The sequence below is a fragment of the Microcaecilia unicolor genome, chromosome 1, assembly GCF_901765095.1.
Source record: "Microcaecilia unicolor chromosome 1, aMicUni1.1, whole genome shotgun sequence".
NCBI lineage: Eukaryota > Metazoa > Chordata > Amphibia > Gymnophiona > Siphonopidae > Microcaecilia > Microcaecilia unicolor.
Genome location: NC_044031.1, coordinates 613,859,681 through 613,887,478, shown reverse-complemented (window position 1 = coordinate 613,887,478; position 27,798 = coordinate 613,859,681). Strand labels below are relative to the sequence as shown.

General features: G+C 43.6%; 1 protein-coding gene across 1 annotated transcript in view; it reads right to left on the bottom strand.

The window, feature by feature from the left end:
* Window positions 1–27,798, bottom strand: part of RHPN1 (rhophilin Rho GTPase binding protein 1) — a 133,934-nt gene that overhangs the window by 69,270 nt on the left and 36,866 nt on the right. Inside the window, exons 3-5 of the mRNA XM_030190233.1 lie at window positions 23,999–24,127; window positions 9,552–9,627; window positions 1,656–1,733 (exon numbers count right to left, since the gene is read on the bottom strand). Coding sequence (XP_030046093.1) covers window positions 1,656–1,733; window positions 9,552–9,627; window positions 23,999–24,127 — 283 coding nt within the window. The remainder of the gene's footprint in view (window positions 1–1,655; window positions 1,734–9,551; window positions 9,628–23,998; window positions 24,128–27,798) is intronic.

Below are 27,798 nucleotides of genomic sequence, written 5' to 3'. Positions count from 1 at the left end.
TTTGGGTCACTTTTTTTGGACCTTTTTTTTCACGAACACGTCCCAAAAAAGTGCCCCAACTGCCCAGATGACCACTGGAGGGAATCGGGGATGACCTCCCCGAACTCCCCCAGTGGTCACTAACCCCCTCCCACCAAAAAAAACCCACTTTAAAAACTTTTTCCCCAGCCCGTATGCCAGCCTCAAATGCCGTACCCACCTCCATGACAGCAGAATGTGTTTGATCCTGTCACAGCCTTTCCCTGGGTCAGATGTGGCTCTCAGGTGCAGTACAGGGTCACATCAGCATTGCATTGTGGTGGGTGTAGGGTATTGGGCTCCGTGATTTCATTAGCTTGTGTTATAGTCTCACAATGTTGGTAGTTGGTAGGCTCTTCTCCCATGGTGCTTTTCCCCCTGCATACTAGGTCAGAGTGTGCCCTGTTGTATTTCCTGTTGTAGTCCATGCGGTAGTGGTCATTTTTGTAAGCCAGTTTTAGTTCCCTTTCCTGTGTTAGCCACGTTAGACAACTTAGTTCTTCCCTTGAATGTGGCTGAATGAAGGCATTGTACAGCATTCTGCCAGTTCTGACCTACTGCTCATCTCAGTACCAGGGAGACTCGTTGCCAGTGGGGCACAACCTCTGATCTGCAGTTAACTGTGAGTAAAGGCGGTTATTCCAATAAAGGACGTTTTCGTAGAGATTAGTCTTCAGGTGTCAACTGGTGTGCCAAGGTTATATAGCAGCAACCAGTCCTAGAGGCCTGCGTGTATGCAGGTCCCTGGAGCACTTTTAGTGGGTACCGCAGTGCACTTCAGCCAGGTGGCCCCAGGCCCATCCCCCCCCAACTGTAATACTTGTGCTGGTAAATGGGAGGCCTCCAAAACCCACTGTACCCACATGTAGGTGCCCCCTTCACCCCTAAGAGCTATGGTAGTGTTGTACATTTGTGGGTTTTGGGGGAGGGGGGTTGGGTGTTCAGCACCCTTGGTAAGGGAGCTATGCATGTGGGAGCTTTTTCTGAAGTCCACCGCACTGACGTAGGATGCCCAGTTGGTGTCCTGGCATATCAGGGGGGCGAGTGTACTACGAATCATGGCCCCTCCCACGACCAAATGGCTCAGATTAGGACGTTTTTGAGCTGGGCGTTTTTAGTTTCCATTATCGCTAAAAAAAACAAACGCCCAGCTCAAAAACATCCATTTTTTCGAAAATACGGTTCGGCCCGCCCCTTCAGAGACCCGTTCTCGGAGATAAACGCCCATGGAGATAGGCGTTTCCTTTCGATTATGCCCTTCCACGTAAGCATCAGCTACAAGTAATGGTGGCATAAAGGATAAGACTCGACATGGCCATGTTTCGGCAAGATGCACCTTTTCTAATTTTGTCTTCTGGAGAACTTGTGGGGGTGTTTCCTGCTCTTGTTTTGTGGGCAAATGAGTAGGCCCAGTTATGACTGAAGTAGGAGAAAGCCAGAAGGTACAATACAGACATTAATGAGGGAAAATACTAAAAATGATTATCTAAAGTGTTTTTAATTCTGTATCTGGAAGAATCCTACATTATTTGCCTGCTCTGTGCACGGTTTACTGCTGTGGTACAAACATCAACCTGTTCTGAGTCAGTGAAAACCAGGCAGTACTCCAGTTATTTCCTTTTCTATTAACTACTGACCTGCCGTAAGTCCATGAAGTCTCCAATTTCCTTTTCATAGAGGGAGCCATCTTCACCATAGTGCTCATTGATTGATTCCTGCGCATACGGAAAACAAAGCTTGAGTTTATATGGGTTTATCTACAAAACTGACATCTCATTATTTAAGGGGGATGGGAGAGGAAGTCAAATAGACAAAGATCTTCCAATTCTACTTGATCCTGTAAAAAAAAAAAAAAGTTTTCTTCCTGATATCATTTGCATCTACAAATTTCAAAGGGTGTGTCCTCTTTAGAATCAAAACAATTTATATTTAAAGTGTATCCATATTCACAGTTAAGAGGTTAACTGTCATGATTTGGTTATGCTGAAAATGAGACCTTGTCAGGGGTTCAGAGGAGCACATATGGGAAACCTAGTTCTAAGGCAGAAAACCAAAGAGTATGATGGTCTGGTCTTTGCAATAACCCAGGGAGACGTGTAAAAAATCAAGTCTTTATTAGTGACAAATGACACAGCAGCTGTGTTTCGGCGCCTATGCGCCTGCCTGAGGAGTCTAGAAAAACATACAGAAATATAAAAATTATGAATCACAACACACACACACACACATATATATATATACCAGATTGAAAAGCATAACCATAAAATTTAACTTAAAATTAGGGTGTGACTATAATATATGACTTAAAATTAAAATAAAATACCATACACATAAGATCTTGAAACAATTGTGGAACAGAGCTTTTTAAACTTTAGAACTAGAGTGGAGGAGTGGCCTAGTGGTTAAAGCACGTCTTGCAATCCAGAGGTGGCCGGTTCAAATCCCACTGCTACTCCTTGTGATCTTGAGCAAGTCACTTAACTCTCCATTGCCTCAGGTACAAACCTAGATTGTGAGCCCTCCTGGCACAGAGAAATAGCCAGTGTACCTGAATGTAACTCACCTTGAGCTACTACTAAAAAAGGTGTGAGCAAAATCTAAATAAATAACCCATTTACATGCAGACATACACTTATATCATTTGACATAACTTATACTGTGTGCTCTGGGCAACTGACCTTAGGATGTTCCAAAGGTATAAAAAACAAGAATGAAAGAAATCTTCCTTATATAATCAGGTTATTAGATGTCAAATTCCTATGAAAAATAGATATTATAAAATACTTTAATAATAAAATAAAATCCTGCATATATTAGACATCCTGTACTGCACATGAGGTAAAAGATTTAAAAAGGTCAAAAATGGTGTAAATTAAGAATAATATATAATAGATGACGGCAGAGAAAGACCTGCACGGTCCATCCAGTCTGCCCAACAAGATAAACTCATATATGCTACTTTTTGTGTATACCTGACAAAAAATGTGTCCATATAAAACAGGATACTAATATAAAACCAAAGCACTGATGTAAAACCGGAGAGCTCTATTTGTACTCATAATAAACGTAATGTTAAATGTCAACGAAGAAAAGAGAAATTTTAAAGCGCATTAAGAATGAAAGCAAGTTTATCAATAATCTATTTTCAATAAAATTATGGCGAATCTGGACACTAACAACATAAACGCATGAAAGGCTAACCGAGCATAAAGAACTAAACACAAAATTATCGTCAATATTTCTTAAGTCAAGGATGACCGATCTCAAAACAAAAACCAGGAGAAATGTGCCGCTTCAGGACCTTAAGATTTTGTAATAAGAAAATACCTTATATATATATTTAAAGTAGACACACACTGAAATGAATATATGTTACGTATATAGCTACCTCGTTAATATACCCACGTCAAGCAATTAGCTATCTGAAAGCGCTTGTATATATCCTCAGACACGCAATCAGAATATAAATATAAAAAATTAGAAACCGTAAGGAAACTGAGTAGTCTGGTCGAGGACGACCCAGATGAGAATGATCAGCATTTTACAGAACAATGTGAACGCCGCCAGGTCAGTGATAGAAAATATTTTATACTAAAGGCAAAATACAATGCGGCGGTCGAGTGTACTGATAGCCACGGAGACCAAGCATGAGATATCAGGGAAAAACATTATTACTCACCAAATATTGCAAATCATAGTAACATAGTATATGACAGCAGAAAAAGACCTGCATGGTCCATCCAGTCTGCCCAACAAGATAAACTCATATGTGTATACCTTACCTTGATTTGTACCTGCCTTTTTCAGGGCACAGACCGTACAAGTCTGCCCAGCAGTATTTCCCGCCTCCCAACCACCAGTCCCGCCTCCCATCACCGGCTCTGGCACAGACCGTATAAGTCTGCCCTCCACTATCCTCGCCTCCCAACCACCAACCTCTCTTCCCCCACCTGCTCCGCCACACAATTTCGGCTAAGCTTCTGAGGATCCATTCCTAAACAGTCTGCGCCAGCAGTGTCTATGAGTAATCCAAAAAGAAACTGTGAAATCCACTGTTCGTTATTTAAACACATCATTCTCGCACCAAAAAGGACATGATTGAGCATGCCCGAACCCGTACCTATAGAGTACATTGAAAAACGGAAGCACGCAAAAATGACGTGCAAGTAATGTTTGGACAACTAATGTAAAGAGGGTTTCTGGTGGGTTTGGGAGGGCTCGCTGTTTCCTCCACAAATGTAACAGGTAGTGGGGTATGGGCCTGGGTCCACCTGTCTGAAGTGCACTGCACCCACTAAAACTGCTCCAGGGACCTGCATGCGCTGTCATGGACCTGAGTATGACATCTGAGGCTGGCACAGAGGCTGACAATCAATATTTTTAATGATTTTTTTGAGGATGGGAGGGGGTTAGTGACCACTGGGGAAGTAAGGGGAGGTCATCCTCGATTCCCTCCGGTGGTCATCTGGTCATTTCGGGCACCTTTTTGTGCCTTATTTGCAATAAAAAAAAGGTCCGGGTGAAAACGTCCAAGTTTTAGTCTTGAACGTCTCTGCTTTTTCCCATTATGGCTCAAAGAATTCCAAGTCTTAGGAACGCCCAAGTCCCGCCTTCACTATGCCTCCGATATGTCCCCCTCAGATTTGACGTCCTTGCGACGGACTTCCGCTAGAGACGTCCAAAATTGGGTTTCAATTATACCGATTTGGACGTCTCTGAGAGATGGACGTCCAAGTGCTGATGGACGTCCATCTCTTTTGAAAATGAGCCTGAAAGCCACTTGGGCCCTCATTACTGGAAGTGAAGGGTGGTACAGCACGCAAAAAGAAACAAAAAGACAGAAAAGTAAACATACCATTAAAAAAAGTACTGACTATTTAATGAAAAATCTCATAACAAAACTCTTAGAAGACCAATATAGGAAGTTCATCGCCATAAATACAGCATTGCATCTGTTCCTTTTGTGCATCTTTGCCACAAATGGAAGATTTCCCTTTGAAGAAGCATCATGGTGTGCGCTGCTTTCAGATCAGGGATATTCATGTTATACCGTATATTTCCTATATACCGCATTCCCAGTTACAGAACTGCCCGTCAAAAATAAGCTGTTTCAAACAGTCAATCCAGGTCGCAAGTACCTGGCAAGATTCCAAAAGAGTAAAACAGATTTTATGCTGCTTATCCTAGAAAAAAACAATGCATTTCCCCAAGTCCATCTTAATAATGGCTTATGGAGCTTCTTTTTAGGAAATTATCCAAACCCTTTTTAAACCCTTCTACGGTTCTCTTTTTAAGTCTTCAATTCAAGCTATAAACTGAATTCTGATGCCACAGGTGCTGGCCTGTAATAACACTGAAGATCAATGTTCTCTCTACTTTTTGCTGGCCCTTGTGCACATGAAAAATATTTTGTGCACAAGTTTTCCGCCTTGACTCGATGTGTGAGGTGTAGCCTATGTTCACCATAAAGAAAGCCAGCAAATATTTTGTGCGGTGTGTGTGCTCCCTTTCTGACCCGTGTGTGCATGCACATGCACACAGCTTAGAGGGAACACTGCTGAAGACTGTAAACTTCAGAACACAAATTATTCTTAACAAACCTCATCCACCCAAATACTTTGCGGCCTCGGCAGAGTAAATCGTGGAAAAGAACTTTGAACAGTTTGTGTCATAAAAGTGCATATTTAGGAGATAATCAAAGAAAAATGTATCTTGCCTGAGTGGACTCAAAGGAGGAGGAACCAACAATGGTCCATTAAAACTTCCACTCTTCCTAGAGCCATGCCCACAACCACGCCATTCAGCCTAACACATATGCACATTTCAGGGGTCATCTAATCCTGACAGTGCTTGATAATGCTATGAATGTGTTATTTGCCAAAGGGCACACACACTACATGGAATGGCCCTGCAGTGGATGGGTGGGTTAAAAATACATTTAAATACATAAACATCCCTCTTTGCTTCCAGCAGCTTTTAGATCCAAGTTTCCAACTTTTATTTATATTTAATATATCCCTCAATCAGTAATACCATCTAAGTGGTTTCCAGTCATATTAAACCAAGTAAATTAGGAAAAGAAATTACAATCATCCTAGGTAAAGTAGTAGATTACAGTGTGGTTGCAATATCAAACTATAACCTCCAGTCAGAAAAAAAAAAAGATCATATAAGCATAAAAATAATGTGAGATAAAAGGTCATGAATTTAATATACCATCTTTTTGTTGTACAACCAAAGCAGTTTACATATTGCAGTACAGGTACTGTCCCTAGTGGGTTCACAATCTCAATTTTTGTACCTGGGGCAATGAACGGTTAAGTGACTTGTTCAGGATCACAAGGAGCCACATTGGGAATTGAACTCAATTCCCACTGCACTAACCTTTAGGCTACTCCTCCACTATTACTTGCATAAATGGACTATAATTTATTTCAAGCACTGTAGGATTTTTCAAATAAATATGTTTTCATACTTGTTTTGAATTTAGGATAGGGAGGTTCATTAAGAAGATTTAGAGGGTGGGGGGGGGGGGGAAGCACTGAAGTTCCAGATATAAATTACAAGATTGCCCTACATCTAGCTTGGTGAGCTGCTGAGCTGCCTAGTCCCTGTTATCTCCTACGGGAATGACATGACATCTTTAAAACTTTTCAAGTTGGGGATGTGGAACAAAAAGTACCTGGAACAATTCCTTTTTATTTATATGTAAACAGTTTTGATTGTAACAGGCAGTGTATCAAATCCCCTTTCCACTTTCTCTCTCATGTTTTTAGCATCCTTCTGCTAGAGTGAAGTGCTTTTAAAAAGTCCAGTGCTGCTTTTGCCATCACACATCCCAGCAACTGCCTTTTAAAACACCCTTTGGCTTTTCTAAGTCAACATTCATACCTTTCTTGTCTCCTACTCAAAGCTTTATTGGCCTTCGCACACTCCTTTGGTTTTCCCTCACATACATTTGCACTGAACACAAATTCTAGATGCATGCAAACCTCAGGTTCTCAAACATATAAGCCATGGAACTATGGATGTCCAGGACAGGACACATACTATATTGTTAAAATCCTCAGCTATATATGTAAGCACAAAGCAGGCACACACTAAAAGCAACACTATGGCTTACACTCATCTTGTCATCATACAGTTGCTACTTCCTTGCAAAATATACACACATCCATTCATTCGCAAACATAGTACTACACACAAGACATATATGAACAACAGACACACAATAAGCACTCCAAGTCTTTTCCTTGGTTCAAGTGGGGAACTGAGATTTCTCTTGACCCCTGAGCCTGTTCTCTGCCCAAGGAGCCAAAGAGAATGAGGTCCTTTTCAGTGTGGCCTGTCCACCAAATGGTCATTTCTGACTCCATGACTCTCACATCAAGCTTTTAGGTGGGAACTCAGTAAATAAATGGCACCCAAAGTTAGGTGGAGGGATGATCTGCACTAAATTAGTATTCTGTAAAGGCACTCTGTGCAGAGCATCCTTTACAGAATACTAGCTTGGCATGCATTTCACGCCTAACTTTGGAGCGAGCACTTACACCTGTCAAAGGCTGATAAAAATGCTGGCAACCAACTAAAGGCAGTTAAGGGCAGACATGCATGTATTCTGTAACATCGCACTTAAATTCTGGGAATGCCCTTCCATGGCCATGACTCTTTGGAGTTTCATGCTAAGAAATTTAGGAACACATGTTATAGAATAGAGCAGTGGTTCCCAAACCTGGTCCTGGAGGCGCCCCAGCCAGTCAGATTTTCAGGATATTCACAATGAATATTCATGAGAGAGATTTGCATGCACTGCAAGTAAATCTCTTTCATGAATATTTACTGTGGATATCCTAAAAACCTGACAGTCTAGGGTGCCTCCAGGACCAGGTTTGGGAACCATTGGAATAGGGCATATGGCAGATCCGCGTGTAAACCCCAATTAATGCCAAATAAGTGCTTGTTAATGCCAATAATTGATTGTTACCACCTAATTGGCCAATTAGTTTACACACAGATCTATGATCCCCACCCAAACTTGCACACCCAGCTCTGAGCAACCTTTCCTGAATTCCTCCCTTAACGCCGGCATTAATAAGCTAGAATTTTGTTCACCAACAACAACAGAAGCAACTTGACCTTCTCGGCAAAGTCTATTCCGACTCCGAGTGATGTCCATATACAGATGAGATCAGCCACAGAACGTGGAGGAACGCTCTATCCCTACGACCGTAGTGTACACAAATCAAAGAGTAGGGTGCATTGGCTCTAACAAAGAACACAAGGGAGACGCCAAAGCTCTTGTACTTAAGGATTTATTGAAATTACACCAAAAGACTCGACACAGCAGCTGTGTTTGGGCGCAGAGGCGACTGCCTGAGGAGTCTGAAAATACGGTGTATACTCTTTGTATGTTGTTCATCAAATCCTTTGTTTAGGAAAACAGGAAATGTTGCTAAGCAACAATCTTCCAATAGAAAAGCAGCTACAGTTCTAAGGAAATCTGAAAAAGTAACCATCAGACTACGAATTAAGGTTAGTGGAGAAGTAATTGGAGCTCTGATCATTTAAACTGTTTGTGTGGCGTCTATAACAATTTCCCAAATTGGGTGAAGGCAACCTAGACACCTGTGTCTTTATGAAATAATTCTGGGAAACTATCCCTAAAAATATACAAATGCTCTTGAGCAAATTTACATCTGTTCCAAGGCAGATGCAGTTATGTGCATTTATTCAATGCAGGTACATGCATATTTTATCGAATACCTCACACATACTACTAATCATTTCTAAAGCGCTACTACATATACACAGTGCTGTACACATTATATACAGGTCACAAGGAGCTGCAGTGGGAACTGAACCCAGGTCACCATGATCAAAGCCTGCTGCACTAACCATTAGGCTACTCCTCCACACATCTACCCAAACACCAGCTCCTAGTCAATTAAACTGCTTCTGTGGGTCTATCTGCTGAAATTCAGTGGCATTTAACCAGTTTGTGAATATCACCACTGATCGCTAAACTCAAACCTGGCTATTTTGTAGGTGGTCCAGGGGTTAAGTGCCAATATTCAGCACTTAGAGGCATATTTTCAAAGCAGTTTGGGAGGCTAAGTTCCATAGGTTTCTATGGAACTTTGGGAGGCTAAGTGCTTTGAAAATGACCATCTAAGTTTAGTGGTTAAATCGGACCACATAAGAGTCCGTCCTATCTTTATGTGGTGTTGCTTAGCTGGTTAAGTGCTGAATATGGCCCGGCATTAAATAATGCTGCCACTGCCTGAATATCAACCTCTAAGAGAGGCATAATGAGGATCACACATATAACAATGTCATTGATATAATCCCAAAGAGGAGCTAGCCTCAGAACCCCATAGGTAAGCATTTCTCTATGTGATATGTACGGCCTCTTTTTCTTCTTAAACATGGAATGAGAATGATTCTAGGCTGGTGAATGGCTTCCTGGCAGAACTGAATCAAGTCTACCTGAAGTAACAGCATAAAACATAAAACTGAAACTTTAATGAACTTACTTTCAATGGTTTCACAAGGTCCAGTTCTCTCGTCTCTTTTAACCCCAGTGGGATCATCGGGACACTGATGGCTTCACTAAAACCAGAACAACAAGTGTAGTTTAGCTTGGACTCTCCAGAGCAGCCACTTGCCTGCTTCTTGGTTTTCCAGCTCTATCTTCCCTATTCATCTCATATTTTATTCCTTATACTTTTGTCAATAAAAGAACAGCGAAGATGACAATAGAAAAGACACAGTCAGTGTTGGTGCAGTAAAATCCTTTATTGAAATACTAGTAAAAGAGGCCCGTTTCAGAGCAAATGAAACGGGCGCTAGCAAGGTGTTCGTCGCCAACACCCCTCCCTCCCTCCCTGGCCAACCCCTTCATTATTCTTCCATTGCTCTGCCCCCAACGTCATGACGTTTGACGCGAGGGCAGGGCCCAGAGCAATTTCCCACCCCCCCCCACCCCCGCCTCCCTCCCTGCCAACCCCTTCGTTGTTCTGCCATTGCTCCGCCATCGAGGGCGGGGCCCGGAGCGATTTCCCACCCCCCACGCCTCCCTGCCTCCCTCCCTGCCAACCCCTTCGTTGTTCTGCCATTGCTCCGCCCTCGAGGGCGGGGCCCGGAGCGATTTTGGTGGCTTCACCACCACGAACCTTTGAACCTTTTTGAAGGAAGTCAGGGCTTGGCTTCACTGACGTCAGTGTCCTCAGAACGTTGAGGGTGAGTTTTATTATAGTAGATGGCACGACTCGACACCGGCCTGTGTTTCGGCCAACTGTCCTGTAACGAGAGTCTATAAAAGATATAAAATACAATGGCCCCTGTTTACAAAGCTGCGCTAGCTGCTGGCGGTGCAGTACTGCCAAACACAGCCCATTCACTTTGAATGCTTTCCAGTTTCCAACAGTGTTGATAAAAACTAAAATCAAATCTAATCTAATAAAATAAGACAACATAAAACAGATAGTGGAGTATCGTAACTTACACATTAAGAATTATTAAATATATTGGAATCCATCTTGTCTATGCTAACATACAGTCATATGTGGGGAAAAAAATAGAAAATAAAAAAACAGGTGCGTTAAAGGAGAGAGCACAGCAATATTTGAAAAACCTATATTCAGTGATAATTGGAATCTATACATAGAAAATAAAATGTAAAGAGATTATGTAGAAAACAAATATACTAAAATACAAAACAATTATGGTAAAGCTTTGTTTTTTACAACAATGATTATCAAGAATTTGTGCAGTAGCTGAGAGTGATTCAGTGCTGCTAGATACTAACCACTGCTAGGTGCATGTGCCCATAGGGACCCTAGTAGTGTCAAGTAAATCCCCTGGCGCAACCTCTTGGGAGGCGAAACGTGGTCACGTTGGGTTATTTTTATAAAGTTTTGTGGTTTCTGAACATTGACTGAGATCCATTCTGTTCTTTGCTGTGATCTATGGACCTCTATTGCCTCTCCTTTTCTGGACTGTATGTTAGCACAGACAGGATGGCTTCCAATATATTTGATCATTCTTAATGTGCATGTTTTGATACTCCACTATCTGTTTTATGTTGTCTAAGTTTATTTTATTAGATTAGATTTAATTTTAGGTTTTTTTTTTATCAATGTTATCGGAAAGCTAAGAATCACTGTATTTTATATCTTTTGAAGACTCCTGATGCAGGCCAGTTGGCCGAAACACAGGCCGGTGTCAAGTCATACCACATTTCAATAAAGGATTTTACAGCACCAGAACTGACTGTGTCTTTTCCATTGACATCTTCACTGTTCTTTTATTGAAATCTGTGTTCTCTGCGAAGATTGTATCTTCTGTTGCTTTCTCCATTCCTTATATTTTACAGACTAAGGTGCACAAAAAGGGAAATTGTACAAAGCAGCACTTAAATGTAGGTGCAAGGAAGAAGTGCACTAAGCCCCAAATTTATAATGCAGTGAAAGCGCCTACCCCATTATAGAAATAGTAGTGCAAAGTCACTTTGCTGTGCTGAAAGTTAGGTACACGTGCTGGTGAGCCTTGCAAGGTGCGGATCTAATGCAATTCTACAAGGTGCATGTGTCGCTAGATGCAACACCCATGTCACGCCCATACCCTAGCCGCTGCTACAGCCCCACCTGCTGTTATGTGTACTACTACTACTACTACTTATCATTTCTATAGCGCCACTAGACGTACGCAGCGCTGTACACTTGAACATGAAGAGAGACAGTCCCTGCTCGACAGAGCTTACAATCTAATTAGGACAGACAAACAGGACAAATAAGAGATAAGGAGAAAAGGGAATGGGACTTATATACCGCCTTTCTGTGGTTTTTCCAACTACATTCAAAGCAGTTTACATATTATATACAGGTACTTATTTGTACCTGGGACAATGGAGGGTTAAGTGACTTGCCCAGAGTCACAAGGAGTTGCAGTGGGAATTGAACCCAGTTCCCCAGGACCCCTTCTCTCTCAGCTCTGCGACTGTGTCCTGCGACTAACACACCAAATGTATAGCATAACGCCTAGCACATATGCATGTAAATGCCGATTTGCACCGGGGCACGCAACTGGCAGCCTAATTTGAGTGCCTTTTATGGAGTTGTCTCCAAGCCTTTTGTTTTGACTTCATATTGTTTTCTAAGGGGCCCTTCTACAAAGAGCCAGTAAGCCTAACGCGGGCTTACCGCACGCTAACCAGGAACTACTGCTGGCCCAACGCGGCCGCCGGCGGTAGTTCTGCCTTGAGTGTGTGCCATTTCCAGCGCACCGTTAAAAAATTTTTATTTTACAGCACAGCGCTAACCCAGCAGTAATCAAGAATGTTACACGCTGCCCGGTTACTACCGGGTTACTGCAGAAGCCCTTACCGCTACCTCAATGGGTGGTGGTAAGTGCTCCCCCCATGCATGGCCACACGGTAAGAGTAATCCTACCACATGGCCATTTTTTTTGGGGGGGGGGGGGGCTATTTACCTACTGAGGTAAAAAAGGCCCTGTTTTTACCTACTGAGGTAAAAAAAAAGGCCCTGTTATACGGGAAAAACAGCTTCTGTAAGGCATGTACCATTATGAGAGAATGTAGTGAATTTATTAACCCCAGTAATGGTGAAAACTTTCAACTCAAGTACAGGGCAGATTACCATTCTGATTTTGTGGTATATGCCTTACAGTGCCCATGTAGCAAATTGTATATTGGCAAACAACGTGGAAGTTAAATATTAGATTATGTGAGCATCATTCTTGTATGCTGAATCAAAGGATGACGACACCATTGGTGATGCATTCCACACAATTTAAGCACAATTTCGATAAACTTGAATATTGGGTAATAGAATATATACTGCACCCTCGATACGAGGAGGAGACAGAAACAAGTCTTTGAAACAAAGGAGGAGACAGAGGCAAGTTTTGAAACAAAGGAGGAGACAGAGGCAAGTCTATGAAACGAAGTGAGCAATGTTGGATCCATAGACTTGACTCCTTAGAACCTAGGGGACTTAATGTGGCAGTGGAATAGGCTATTTTTCTTTAATGTCTTGGAATACAAGCACAGCACTGAGAAATGGAGACAGTCTTATCGGGGTTGTTAAAAAGATTTTTAGTGACACAGATTAAAAGATTTTTAGTGCTATAGCTGACAAGTGCCATATGTGCCACAGTTGATAAATGTCACAAATATAGCGATGATAATTTGAGACAGCCTGTTGATCGACAGAAGGATTTAATTGGCCAGAAGTAGGACATGATACTATCAATGATTGGTTAACAAACACATACACCACGTCACGGCTGACGTTGGTTAGCTAGCCTGGAAGAAAATGGCGGCTATCAGTTAAAGGTAGGGTAAAACGTAGCCTCTTGAACCCCCGGATCTCTATTCTGGACCATTGACCCACTCCCAAGCTCGACTGCATGTGTGCTGAAACTGATGAAAGAAGGGGGTTTGGCTCTGAATGTGGAACTGAACTCTGCTTTGTGGCCCGGGGCTGGAACTAGCACACGGGTGAGACCCAGGTTACAATATCAAAGGAGTAATGCCTTCCAGAGTACTTGAAGAATGCCAATTAGAGACCAATAGGATCTATTTCTTCAAAATCTAACTGTTTAACTACCTTGATTCTTGTTAAAACTGTTTTGTTGTGATTAAGCTTTCGTATCTTACCAAGAAAAACATTAAAATGAAAACTCAATTTATAGTGATCTGACCAGGAAACTGGTTGCCAGACAGCTGAAGTCACTAAACCTTGTGAAACATAAGCTATAAGATCGACTATGACCCTTAACGTAAGTAGGTCTAACAGCAGGTAAATAAATTGATAGGTTTTTTTTTAAATCACTAATATCTTGATTCAGCATACAAGAATGATGCTCACATAATCTAATATTTAACTTCCACGTTGTTTGCCAATATACAATTTGCCACAAGATCACACACGTTATCCGTATGAAGATTAATATCTCCTAGCAATAAAACTCTTGTAAATTCAGAAACATAATAGGAAAGTTTCCAAAAAGAGATCCAGAATTATGGGACAGAGACCTGTAGGAGTATTTACCTGACATCTCACCTTTGCTGATCTTGGCCTATACAGCCATTATTATAACAATATGGATTTTACAGCTGTGGTCTGTATGCATCAGTAGCCAGCTTTGTCAAAGGAACATTACTGCTGTGCATTGCAAGATGACTTCATCCAAGAACATATTCTGTGTTGCAAACTAGCCAGTTATCTCCTGGGAAGAATGAGACACACATGGCTCCAGGAGTATGTGATCAGACAGGGAGGTTTGCATGCCTTCGATAAGTTTCATGGCCAGAACAAAGGCTCGCTTCTTGACCATGAAGCTGGCTGGACATTATTACACCATCTGTGATTGGTCCACAGGTATCATCTGACCGATGGATGCCAAAAGGTTTGGACTGAAGAGGAGGAAGAGAAGGATACGACCAGAAGACTTGCAGGTGGATAGAAGGCTCGAAAAGAGCCAGAGACTGATTTTCCTAAACACCAGTGAACTGCATACCTTGTAACAAATTCACAAGGTTTGCTCAGCTACAACTTACGGCCTTACTTGTGACTGTGTAATCTGTGTCCAGAATACAGATTTCGGACTTTATTCCTGGACTGAGAGACTCACTGAGGATTCAGCTTGAGTCTAAGAGGAGAAATCCGCTTCTTTACCATTGGAAGTCTGCCACAGACTGCAGGGTGAGATACCAGGATTTACTACCTATGGTCATGGGGCTAATTAGCCCTTGGCTTTGTCTGTGACAAGAACTATTTATATATATATTTCTTTACTTAATAAATAATATATATTCCATCTGTGGCATTGTTCCTTTTTCCAGCACAACTAGCTAGTCATTGGGCTAAAGAGGTACGCTTCCCCTAGACACGAGTCCAGAATAATTGCTATTTAGTAATATTCTGACAGCTAAGTACCTCTGGATACCTACAGACCCCCCCCCCCCCCCCCCCCACCAAGTCATACACATTTGCACAGAATGGGGATAATATACCATGCTATCCTTAGTTTAGCACATATTCCGTGTATATTAATATAACTGCCAACCTGACAGTTTTAACACATAAAATCCTACTTGAAGCAGGAAGTAAGGCAATGGGATAATCTTGGTGCAACAGACGTGGTAATGGATACTAAAAAGCTGCATAGGGAATTATTTCTGATACAGTAAAGATCACTAAATTGTTGCTCCTGGAAACGAAGTAAAATCATACTTCCATATGACTTCAACAGGTGTTAAAAATTTAGCCACTAAAGACAAGAGATCCCTAAGCTGAGAACGCCGAGAGATAAGATCCCCAGTTTGGGGAACCACAAACCCAGCATCCCTTGACCTACTGCCCCTAGGTTCTAGCATGGTGGTTTAGGCACCCCCATATCTGGGTGAAATTTACTACACTGTAGTTTAATCGCATGCCCCCTAGTCCTAGTATTTTTGGAAAGCGTGAACAGACGCTTCACATCCACCTGTTCCACTCCACTCATTATTTTATATACCTCTATCATGTCTCCCCTCAGCCGTCTCTTCTCCAAGCTGAATAGCCCTAGCCTCCTTAGTCTTTCTTCATAGGGAAGTCCAGGGGTCCAGTGAAGAAATGGAGTGGAGGAGTTGCCTAGTGGTTAGAGCACCAGTCTTGACATCCAGAGGTGCCTGGTTCGAATCCCACTGCTGCTCCTTATGATCTTAGGCAAGTCACTTAATCCTTCATTACCTCAAATACAAACTTAGATTGTGAGCCCTCCAGGGACAGAGAAAATACCCAGTATAACTGAATGTAACTCATCTTGAGCTACTACTGAAAAAGGTGTGAGCAAAATCAAAATAAATAAATAAGTGAGAAATTCCCCACTGTGCCATTTTCTACCTATCCTTCAGTTGTGAGCCAGTCCTCACTGGCGAGTGCTTTATGCTTCCCCTGACCTCCCAAAAGCAATGGCTAATCCTCCTCTGCCCTTTCATTAGTCAGAAGGGTGCATATTCTCTAAGGCTGGCCTTTCTGCATCAACTTACCCATGCACATCAGGTTTTCAAGCTTACACACAACAGCAGGAGGGTGCCCTAAAACACTTAAGGCTATAAATTTTACAATAGATTTAAAGCACATTGGTGACAATCCAGGAGAGGTCACTCACAGTTTATATAATTACTTTACTGTTTACATAACAACTTATATAACTACTACAGTTCTTATTAACACTCACTGCTTATCACCTTTTCCTGAATTATCACACACTTAGCAAGTGAAAAGGAAGAAGAAAACCATCCACATTTCAGTCTATTCATACATATTCACTGAGCAAAGGGTCTCCTGAGAGCGATAAACTAGTGTGGAGAAGCAGTTATCATATTCTCTCTAATGAGCTTTAAAGATTGATCCAAATACCTGAAGAAAGAAAAGATTCATTCTGCTCGAAGGAGCCGGGTTAATGGAGGGCACCGGCAAAGAATGAATGAATTCATAAATAAATAAATAAAGGAAATCTCTAACTCACAACAAAAAGGCTGTTCTGCGCTAATCAGGAGGGAGCAGGCAGGAAAATTAGACACTGGAACAAGAATTCAGTGAATCGACTTCCCAGCAGTTACACTGGCTCCGCTCTTCACTATACTGACTTATCATTTCCTTGTTTCTACGCTTAATATTAGTTGAACACCTAAAAGAGATGTATTTAAGTACATAAGCATCGCCATACTGGGATAGACTCTGTTCCCAACAGTGGCCAATCTAGTCACAAGTACCTGGCAAGATCCCAAAATCAGTAAAAGATTTTATGTTGCTTATGCCAGGTATAAGCAGTGGATTTCCCACTGGCAGCGTTTTTCAACCGGTGTGCCGCAGCACATTGGTATGCCACGGCTGCTCCCCAGGTGTGCCACGGGAATCTTTTCCATCAAGTCAACACAGATTTGGCTGGCCTCACATGCCAACCACCCTTCACATCCATTTGGAAACCAGTCCCTACTCCCCTCCTTGTGATCTGCTATCTCTCCCCTTCTCCTCCCCGTTCGCGATCGGCATCTCTCCCCTCTCTCAAACTGCCACCCCTTCCCCTCCTACCTTTGAACTCATGCCTGAGGTACCCCATGGTTTTCCTTCTCTGGCGCCCCACTCTCTCTGACAAAACCTCTCTCCCAAGGAGGATTAGTGACATTAAACCTCCTTGTTCTCTCCCTGGACTGTGTCCTGCACAGACAGAATAAACAGAAAACTGGGTCAGAAAGGGGAAAGGACACTGGAGAAGGGAAGCTGCTGGGCTTGTCACGGGCAACCTCAAAGACAAGTTGGAAGGTGCAGCTACAAGTGGGCCCAGGCCCACCCAGCGGTGGCACCACACTGCTCTCTCCCCTCTTTCCACCGCGGTGTCCCAGCATCTGCCCTCCTGTCTCTGAACCCCATTCCTCTCCAATGTACCTTACAGATGTCCCCGGCACCTGCAGCGATTCATTTTTTCTGCCAGGAAGATGATTGGGGGGAACATGGAAGGACCCATCCAAGTTAACTCTGGGCCCATCCAAAACACTGGGTCTGGCTACGCCGCTGGGGCCCAAGGGATACAGTGAGGGGGAGTTTGAGAATGAGGGAGAGATACTGGCCTGGGGCTGAGGGAATGTTAGAATGAGGAAGAGCTGCTGATTGGGGCTGGGGATTTGAGAATGAGGGAGAGATGCTGGAGTGGAGGTTTGAGAATGAGAGGCAGATGCTGGGGCTGGAGGTTTGAAAATGAGGAGATAAGCTGGATCTGGGGCAAGGGGTTTGAGAATGAGGGAGAAGTGTAGGAATGGGGTTCATGGTTTGAGAATGTGCGGGAGAAGTGTTGGACTGAGGCTGGGGGGTTCAGAATGTGAGGGAGATTCTGTGGCTGGGGATTTGAGAATGTGGGGAAGATCCTGGGACTGGGACTAGGGGTTTCAGAATAAAGGAGAGGTGTTGGACTGGGGCTGGGAGTTTGAGAATGAGGGAAAGGTGCTGGACTGGGGCTGTGGGTTTGAGAATGAGAGAAAGATTTGAGACTGGGGCTGGGGGTTTGGGAATGAGGGAAAGGTGTTGGACTGGGGCTGTGGGCTTGAGATTGTGGTAGAGATACTGGGGCTGGAGGTTTGAGAATGAGGGAGAAGTGTCAGACTGGGGCTTTGAGAATGAGGGAGAGATGCTGGACTGGGGCTGTGGGCTTGAGAATGTGGTAGAGATACTGGGGCTGGAGGTTTGAGAATGAGACGGAGATGCTGGGGCTGGAGGTCTGAGAACGAGGGAGAGATGTTGGACTGGGGCTGGGAGAATGAAGGGAGATGCCGGGGCTGGGGATGTGGCCTTGAGAATGTGGTAGAGATACTGGGGCTGGAGGTTTGAGAATGAGGGAGAGGTGTTGGACCTGTGGAAAGAAGGAGAGGAAAATGAGTGAAATGTTGCACATTAAAGGAAGGGAAGAGGGGAGACATGTTGCACATGAAGGGAAGAAGGGAGACAGGATGCACATGAAGGGAAGAGGAAAGGAAAACAAAATAGATTTGAGGAGGAGACAGATAAATTGAAAAAAAACTGAACGTGAAAGATCAGTGCCAAACAAACATAGGGCAGAAGGTGAAAAAAGAAATAGCAAATGGAAAGGAAACCCTGAAAACAGAGTTAAGAGCACACACAGAGGAAAGCTGAACCAAAGATTGGGAACAAGATGATTGGAATAATAAAATCACCAGAGACTACAAAGGTAGGAAAATGATTTTTTTTTTCCAGTGTAGTGACTGAATTATGTCAGTATTGAGAATCTAAATCTTGTCAGCTTTATTTTGCACTGTACAGGAGAACATGCATTTCTTTCTATTTCTCTGGTGTTGCACGACATGCAGTCTGGTATCTCTGCTTTCAGTTTTTGTCTGTAGGTTTTTTGCGGTTCATTATTTTGTATCAGGTGAGAGTCATGTTCTGCAACTGCAGCTGAGGTGAAAGATTTTGCTGGCATGTTGTGTATCTTGTTCCAGTTTCCAGTAGCAGGTATATTGATGCTCTAATGTATTGTAGCATAATTAAATTAAATAACTACATCTGAAGTTTACAGATACGGGTAGGGATGGAGGAGATTACTTGTGGGGATGGAATTGATTTTAGCGGGCGGATATGGGTTAGATTCCAGTGGTGTGCCTTGACAATTTTTGCATCTTGTAAGTGTGCCACGAGATGAAGGTTGAAAATCACTGGCTTATGGGCTTTTATTTTAGGAACTTGTCCAAACCTTCTTTTATATGCTGCTAAGTTAACTGGTTATTCTTTTCATAAAAGTCTTTATTTTTGATCAAATGTCACACTGCTCTCTACTTAAGGATTTCCTTCCTTCAGTTGTTAAGGTTTACCACTACCCAATTTAACCCTCTTTTTGGGCCAGGCTTGCATTCTCCCACCTTCTGGCAGTGAGAAGAATTAGGTTTGGCTAGGTGGGGGCAGTCTGTGAAAGACTGAGTTCTACTTCCCTTCCATGACTTAGAGCCCAACCAAATTTCAGTTTTGGTACAGAAACTGGCCTGAAATCCAAGGTCAGTCATCCTCCTTTCCTCGTGACCACTCTCTGCCTGCCTTTCCCCACCCCGACCATAATCCCTATGCCCTCCCACCACCCGAAGGCCCTCCTTGGGTCTAACTTTCAATACCCTTGTGGTCTAACTATGTGTAAGTATTTATGCTAGCTCAAAGCCTTAAAAAGGCTGGTGTAAATGCTTGCACCTAACTGCTGGTAGTTCGACATGTAACTGCTAGTATTCTAGAGCCCATATGCATAAGTGCTAGGCACACCTCTGACCCACCCATACCACTCCCAGGTCCATGCTCCCCTTGCAGTTGCACACTATAGATTTGCGCACACAATTTATAGAATAGTAAGGGAAGTTATGCTCGTAACTGCTAATTAATGCCAATTAGCACCAATACAATCCAATTACAGACAATTATTGGTTATTAATGCCAATTAGTAGCTAATTAAGCAATTAAGCTGTGTGTGTAACTGACACTATTCTATAACTTATAAGCACAACTTTGCATGCTAAGGGCTAGATTCTAAATATGGTGCCAAAAAAATTAGTGCCGAAAAAAGTGCTATTCTATAAGCCACGCTTAAAGTTAGGCAATGTTTATAGAACAGCGCTTATGCCTAGGGAATCACGCCAAACTTCAGGCATGGCCATTTGCACCAACTAAAACGTAGCGCAAATGTATGCATCTACATTATTTTTATTTTATTGTATTTGTTACATTTGTATCCCACATTTTCCCACCTATTTGCAGGCTCACTGTGGCTTACATAGTACCGTAAAGGCGTTCGCCAATTCCGGTTATGAACAAATAAAGTAATGTTGTGGTAGAATAAGGTTCGTGTGTACAGACACATTAGGGAATCGTAGAGAGGAAGAGTTACTATATGTCCATTACGAGCTTTGGTTTTGTTGTGTTGCAGGGTACAGGCATTTAAGTTGGGTCGGTAGGGTATGCCTTTTTGAACAGGTTAGTTTTTAATGATTTCTGGAAGTTTAGGTGATCATAAGTTGTTTTCACGGTTTTTGGTAATGCGTTCCACATTAGGCACTTATCCCTGTTACTCTATTAAAACACTTTAGTTTTAAGAATGTCCCCGTTCCGCCCATAACCCACATTTCCATGCCTCTCTTTTCAGATCACATGTAAATGCCAACTAAATCTAACTAGTGCCAATAACTGCTTGTTAAAAAGCGAATTATATGCATTAATTGGCTCATTATTCAATTAAATTGTATGTGCAAATTGGGTGCATGCACAAATTGGGGAACCCCAGCCAGTCAGGTTTTGGGGATATCCACAATGAATATTCATGAGAAAGATTTGCATGTAGTGGAGGCAGTGAATGCAAATCTCTCTCATGAATATTCATTGTGGATAGCTTGAAAACCTGAGTGGCTGGAGTGCCTCTGGGATCAGGTTGGGGAACCACTGAATTAGGGGATTAAGACTTTAGAGGGCTTCACGATAAGTACTAATGGCTTAAACAGAGAAACAGAGAAAAATGGAGGCACATAAGGACTATATGGCCTAACCAGTCTGCCTATTCATGCCATCTACTCTCCATATTAGAGATCCTATGTACCTGAACCCAAGCTCTCTTGAAATCAGATACTGTTTTCCTCTCCACCACTTCCACCAGAAGGCCGTTCCATAAATTCATCACCCTTTTCATGAAGAAGTATTTCCTCATATTATTACTTAAGAGTCTGTCGATTACCACTTCAGGCACAGGCAGCTCCTTGTGACTCTGGGCAAGTCACTTAACCCTCAATTGCCCCATGTAAGCCGCATTGAGCCTGCCATGAGTGGGAAAGCGCGGGGTACAAATGTAACAAAAAAAACAAATTTCCCTTTCACCTTTATCCTATGCCTCCTTGTTCCAGAGCTTCCTTTCAATTGAGACACGCTTCCTGAGCATTTATGTCATGGAGTTATTTAAATGTTTCTATTATATCTCCTCTCTCCTGCCTTTCTTCCAAAGTATACAAATTGAGATCTTTAAGTCTGTCACCATACGCTTTATGACGAAGAACACTGACCACTTTAGTAGTCGCCCTCTGGTCCGACTCCATCCTGTTTATATCTTTTTGAAGATGCAGTCTCCAGAATTGTACACAATATTCTAAATGAGTTCTCACCAAAGTCATATACAGGCGCATCATCACCTTCTTTTTCCTACTGGCTATTCCTCTCCCTATGCGCCGAGCAGCCTTCTAGCTTTTGCCATTGCCTTTTCTACCTGTATGGCCACCTTAAGATCATCACATATGACCACACTCCTCTTTCATGCAAAAACAGTTCTTCATCCCTCTACTGTACCATTCTCTCTGGTTTTTAAAGACAAAATGCACGACTCTCATTGTCACGAAACGTCTACCCACCCCCTGGGGCTAACCCTGCAGCCACTTAGATGGTCTATCCCCAGTACAGCTCAGGTCCGCCTACACTTGGGCATGTGCTCTACACTAGCACCCTCCTCCCACCAACTGGGTCCCAATCGTCTCTTGGCGAGTCTCCCGCTCTCAAATTATCCCCAGTGATTTCTAGGTTACTGGGGCCACACTCCCAGTGGTCCCACAGTTCCTAGAAAGCACTCACAGACCCAACACGCAAACCAACAGGAATTTTAGTCCAGACAAGCAGCGTCAATAAACTAAACAAAAATAACATGTAACTAAAGATCAATTATAAAACTAAACATTTATCACTACCTGGATAGTGCCTGGGAAGTACAGGAAATATAGTGGTTACAGAATATAACTGCTCACAGGGTCTCAGTAAAGAGGTCTTGCTCGCTCTACTTTCAAACTGAAACTGGAGAAAAATCCAGCACTTCCAGACTGAATTTGAGCTCCTGGGCAAATCAGAACCCAGAACAACATTTTTTTAAAGTAGCTGGCCACATCACTGCAGGTTACTTCCTCTTTGTGTTAAACTAAAAAAAGAAACCGTAATTTCTCTTTAACAGCTTTAAATAAAACATGCACCGCCTGCTGGCCAAACTAGAGAAATACACTTCAAGAAATAAATAACAGTTTACAGGCTTACAAACCCACTGTTTTGTCACACTCATTTTTTAGCATTAAGTTTTAGCTGCCAAATTCTAGACCATTCCTCTAGCTTCACTAAGACCTTAACATAGTAACATAGTAGATGATGGCAGAAAAAGACCTGCACGGTCCATTCAGTCTGCCCAACAAGATAAACTCCTTCTTCATGTTATCCACACCATCAAGGGTATCATTGCAGATTTTGGTATCATCTGCAAAGAGACAAACCTTACCAGACAGCCCTTTGGCAACATTGTTTACAAAAATGTTTTTAAAAACGGCCCAAAAACTGAACCTTGTGGCATAGGAGGCAACTTTTCAAAATGATTGGGGGGTGCCGAAATTTTTTTTTTTTTACAGGTGGTGCATTCCCCCCTCCCCTCCCTCCCCCTCCCTCTCCCCCATCCCCCTTCCCTCCCCCCATCCTCTCCTCCCTCCCTCTCCCTCCTGCCTCTCCTCAGAGTTCCAGGCCCCTCCCTCCGAGTTCCAGGCCCCCCCCCCCCCTTCGAGTGCCAGTCCCAACCCCAGCCCGACCTCTTCTCCCACAACAGTCCTCCGCCGGTCCACCCTCACCTTCCTGCGTGCCACCAAGAATTTTAAAAGTCATCTTATCTCGGGGTCCCGGCGGCAGCAGTGAAAGGCGAGCAGGCTCAGCACTTCAGCCTTCCCTTCTCTCTCAGCTCTGGTCCCGCCCTCATTTCCTGTTTCCGAAAGGGCAGGACCAGAGCTGAGATGAGAGAAGGAAAGGCTGAAGAGCCGAGCCTGCTCGCCTTTCACTGCTGCCGCCGGGACCCTGAGGTAAGATAACTTTTAAAATTCTGGGCGGCACGCAGGAAGGTGAGGGCAGACCAGCGGAGGACTGCTGAGGGAGAAGAGGGCGGGCACCGAGCAGGTCAAGCTGGCGAAGGGAACTTCCGTTTCTGACTTCTGGCGGGTGAAAATATTGGTGTTGCTCGAGCATCCACAGCACCCACAGAGTCGGCGCCTATGCCTTGTGGCACACCACTAGTAATATCTTTTTCCTCAGAATGAGCTCCATTTACCACTACCCTCTGTTGCCTTCCTCTCAACCAGTTCCTAACTGAGTCAGTCATTTTAGGGCCCATACCAACAGCACTCAGTTTATTTATTAGTCATCTATGGGGAACCGTGTCAAAGGTTTTGCTCAACTCTAAATATACCACATCCAGCGCTCTCCCTAGATCCAACTCTCTGGTCATCCAGTCAAAGAAATCAATCAGAAGCAAGCCTGGATGTCCAGCACATCTGTATTTTCACAATTAAAAATAATACCCGTTTTTTTGTTTGTTTGTTTCTTTTAACATCAAGTCAGATGCTTCCACACATTTAGTTTGATGTGCCCACCTCTCATTTTGGTATATATCCACAGAGCTGTTCAGTTCTTCCAGTTCTTCCTTCAGCAGTTGCAGGTTGGAGTTCACATAGCTGAGCTCTAAAGCCACTGTCTCCTTTACCTTGTGGTTTGTGGTGGCTCTAGAAAAAAAAAAACATAATAGTAATGACAAAGGCAAGGATATTGCCAAGGCTTTTCTTTCACATATTCTCAATATCCTCTTTCAGAATCATAAAAGAGGATATGAAAGAACCAGTTTTATTACAAATAATGTTATGTGTGATATTGCAGAGGGTTTCAAAAATAAAAATTAGCCTTTTTGTAAAGGACACTTTATAACATCTATGAGGGCAGAAACAAAAAGAAATTGTAAGAAAATGCAAGGAATGGTTGATAGTTTAGCAATAAAAGTTAAATGTAAAACAAAGAAGTGCAGAGATTTGAGTGAGCTGTACATGATGGGACATGAGGACATGATATGCCAAACCAGAGTTCAATTCCCACTGCAGCTCCTTGTATCCCTGAGCAAGGCCCAGATGCATCAACCAAAAGTAAAAAAAGCAAAAACGTAAAAGCTGTTACCGAATTAAAAAAAACAAACAATGCAGCAAAAAAACAAGTCGCACATGTTCGGTACGGTATTTGAAAGTACAATGCATCAATCTGGTGGAATCCCCGTCGGTAATCGGCCCCTAAAGCATGCGCAGAGCAGCCAAGCGTTATGCTGGCTGCTCTGCGCATGCCACAAACGTCAAAAAACCCAAAAAAACCAAAACAAAACAAAACACAAACACATGGATCGGGAGGGGGCAAAGGCGCTCATCAGGAGCGTCCTGTATGGACAGCCTTGCCCCCTCCCCCCGCCCGTGGTCGTCGCTGCTGCTCCCCGCTTCCTCCCCCAGCATTAAATAAAAACACAAAACAAAACTCAAAGCTTTAGGAGCCCTGGCCCCCCTCCCTTCCTGTCTCTAAATTCTTTCTCCACACAGCTCCGCCTCCCTCCGCCCCACCCCACCCCCGAGGTCATCGCAGTCACTCCCCCCCTCAACCGGGTCCCCCCCCCCCGCATTACCGGGCCCGTGCAGCGCCTCTCACCTCTGTATGAAGGCGCTGCAAGGGCAAAAAGACCAACAGATTGCTGCAGTCTTCAGGACATCTCTCTCCTTCGTCTTCCCTGACCTGGGCCCGCCCCCGTCTGACATAGGTTTCTTATGTCAGACGGGGGCGGGGCCAGGTCAGAGAAGGAGACGTCCTGAAGACTGCAGCGATCTGATGGTCTTCTTGCCCGTGCAGCGCCTTCATACAGAGGTGAGAGGCGCTGCACGGGCCCGGTAATGCAGGGGGGGGCCCGGAGGGAGCGACGGCGACGATCTCGGGGGGGGGGCAGGGTACGGGGCAGAGGGAGGCGGACCTTTGAGCTTTGTTTTGTGTTTTTATTTAATGCTGGAGGAGGAAGCGGCGACAACGGGCGGGGGGGGGGGCAAGGCCGTCCATAAAGGACGCTCCTGACGAGCGCCTCTGCCCCCCCCCCCCCCGAACCTTTTTTTTTTCTTTTTCACTTTTATAGTGATGCAGGGGGAGCGGGGAGCAGCAGCGACCTTGGGCGCCAATAAAAGACACCCCTGACGCGCGTTTTCGCCGCCCTCACTTTTTTTTTTGTTTTTTACATTAAAGTTTTTAGTCGGATAGCCCGAACGACAGGTACAGACCTGTCATTAGCTTTCCGGCAGTTTTCCTGCGTTAGGGTAATCAGAAAACTTTAATGCATCTCGTTTCAATGGGGTTTCTACACAATTTGCTCATCTGCATTCCGTTTTCGTTTTCTGCTACTGTGGTCAGAAAATGGCCTTTAATGCATGCTGCGGTTCAAAAATTCTCCGTTAAAGGGTTATTAAAGGGTCATTAAAGTTTAGTGCATCTGGGCCCAAGTCATTTAACCTTCCATTGCCCCAGGTACAAAAATTTAGATTAGAGTGATACAAGACTCATCAGTGCCAGAGGGATGCTGGGGGTGGACAGGAAGAGCATTACCATTAAGAAAGAACATGAGATAACACCTCCAATGGTCATTTGGGAGACTTCATCTAGATTACTATGTTCCATTCTGAAGGTTGCATCTCAAAGGTTATAAATAGCCCAGAGCAGGAGTGGGCAACCATGGTCCTCGAGGGCCACAACCCAGTCAGATTTTCAGGATGTCCAGAATGAATGTGCATGAGATTGATTTCTATGTACTATTTTCCATTGTCTTCAACTAGTTCTCGTGCATTTTTATAGTAGCAATCTTGAAAACACACCTGGGTTGTAGCCCTTCAGGTCTCTGACGGGCATGCCCACCCCTAGCCTTGAGAAAGGCAGCCAAAAACCATAAGACAAGTCTTAGGGGTCCTTTTACTAAGCTGCAATAAATATCAGAAGCCGAAATCCACCATCAGATCATGAACAGGCAAAAGGGACACTCAGGGAGGACAAGGCCATAAAATAGAGACTGGAGGAAAAATTAGTTCTTATGTAATAATTTTCTGTCCTTTAGTTCCAAAGGATCAGTCCAGACTAATGGGTTATACCCATCTGCCAGCTAGTAGAGATAGAGAGCACTAAAAACCTATGCCAGTAATCGATAGCTAAGCAGTGGAAAGAGAGTGAATTAAAAGCCAAAAAACTCCAGCCTCTATTAGAACATGAGTAACAACTGAAAAGAACAAAACATTTGCCTTAGAACTAAAGAAACTGGAGAACTATGTACAATTAGAATATGCTGAATATAAAATAATGGGTGGAGGATGAGGTCACGTGATGCGGTGGAAACAGTAACAGCGTTTTTGTGCTGCTTCGAGTGCCCTGCTCGCTCCCGACCTAAACCGCCACAAAAAAATTCAAAAAAAACTGATCGGACACTGTAAAAGAACGGAGGAAGGTGCATGGAACAATATCTCATTCCTATGCCGCTCGGAAGCACAAGGAAAAGCTCTAAAAGCGAAAAAGAAAAGCTGCTCGCGGCAAACAGCGATTCCAAGATGGCGACCGCATCCCCACGAAGCGAGGCTGAATTTACTGCCCGACAGCTGGCGCAATTGGTAACAGCGGTAGGAACCGCACTGGAACCCCGTTTCACCGCATTAGAGGGCCGATTGGAAAAAATAGATGGCACATTGGCGGACATAACAAGCAGAACGGCAGAGGTCGAAAAACGAGTATCGGACCTGGAAGACGCATGGCAGCAACGCGAACCGGATATATCTAGCTTAAAGCAACAGCTAACAATCCAAGCAGAGAAGCTAGATGAACTGGAGAACAGGACCAGGCGATGCAACCTCAGACTGGTGGGCCTGCCTGAAACCATACCGGACAAAAACCTGGGCACAGTGCTGGAAACATGGCTCTCTAAGGAATTGCCATATCAGACAGCAGAGGCCATCTCTGCATTGAATGGGCCCACAGACTGGGGAGACCGGGTCAACCTGGGTCTAGACCCAGAGTGGTCATAATAAAAATTCTCAATTATCTCCATAAAGAACAGATTTTACAGGGGTACCGACAGAAAAGAGATACCTTAAGATACGCAGACAGTCAAATAAGAATATTCCAGGATTACTCAGCTAGTGTACAGGAGAGGAGACGAAAATTCCATCCGATTTGCTCCTCACTTATTGATAAAAACACTCGGTTTATGCTCCTGTACCCAGCGACGTTGAAAATCATGAAAGATGGAAAATGGATATCCTTCACCTCAGAACAATCAGCGACACAATTTATTAATCAGGAGCTACACGCACCTACAACACCAACGTGAACTTTCATCAAAAGAAGT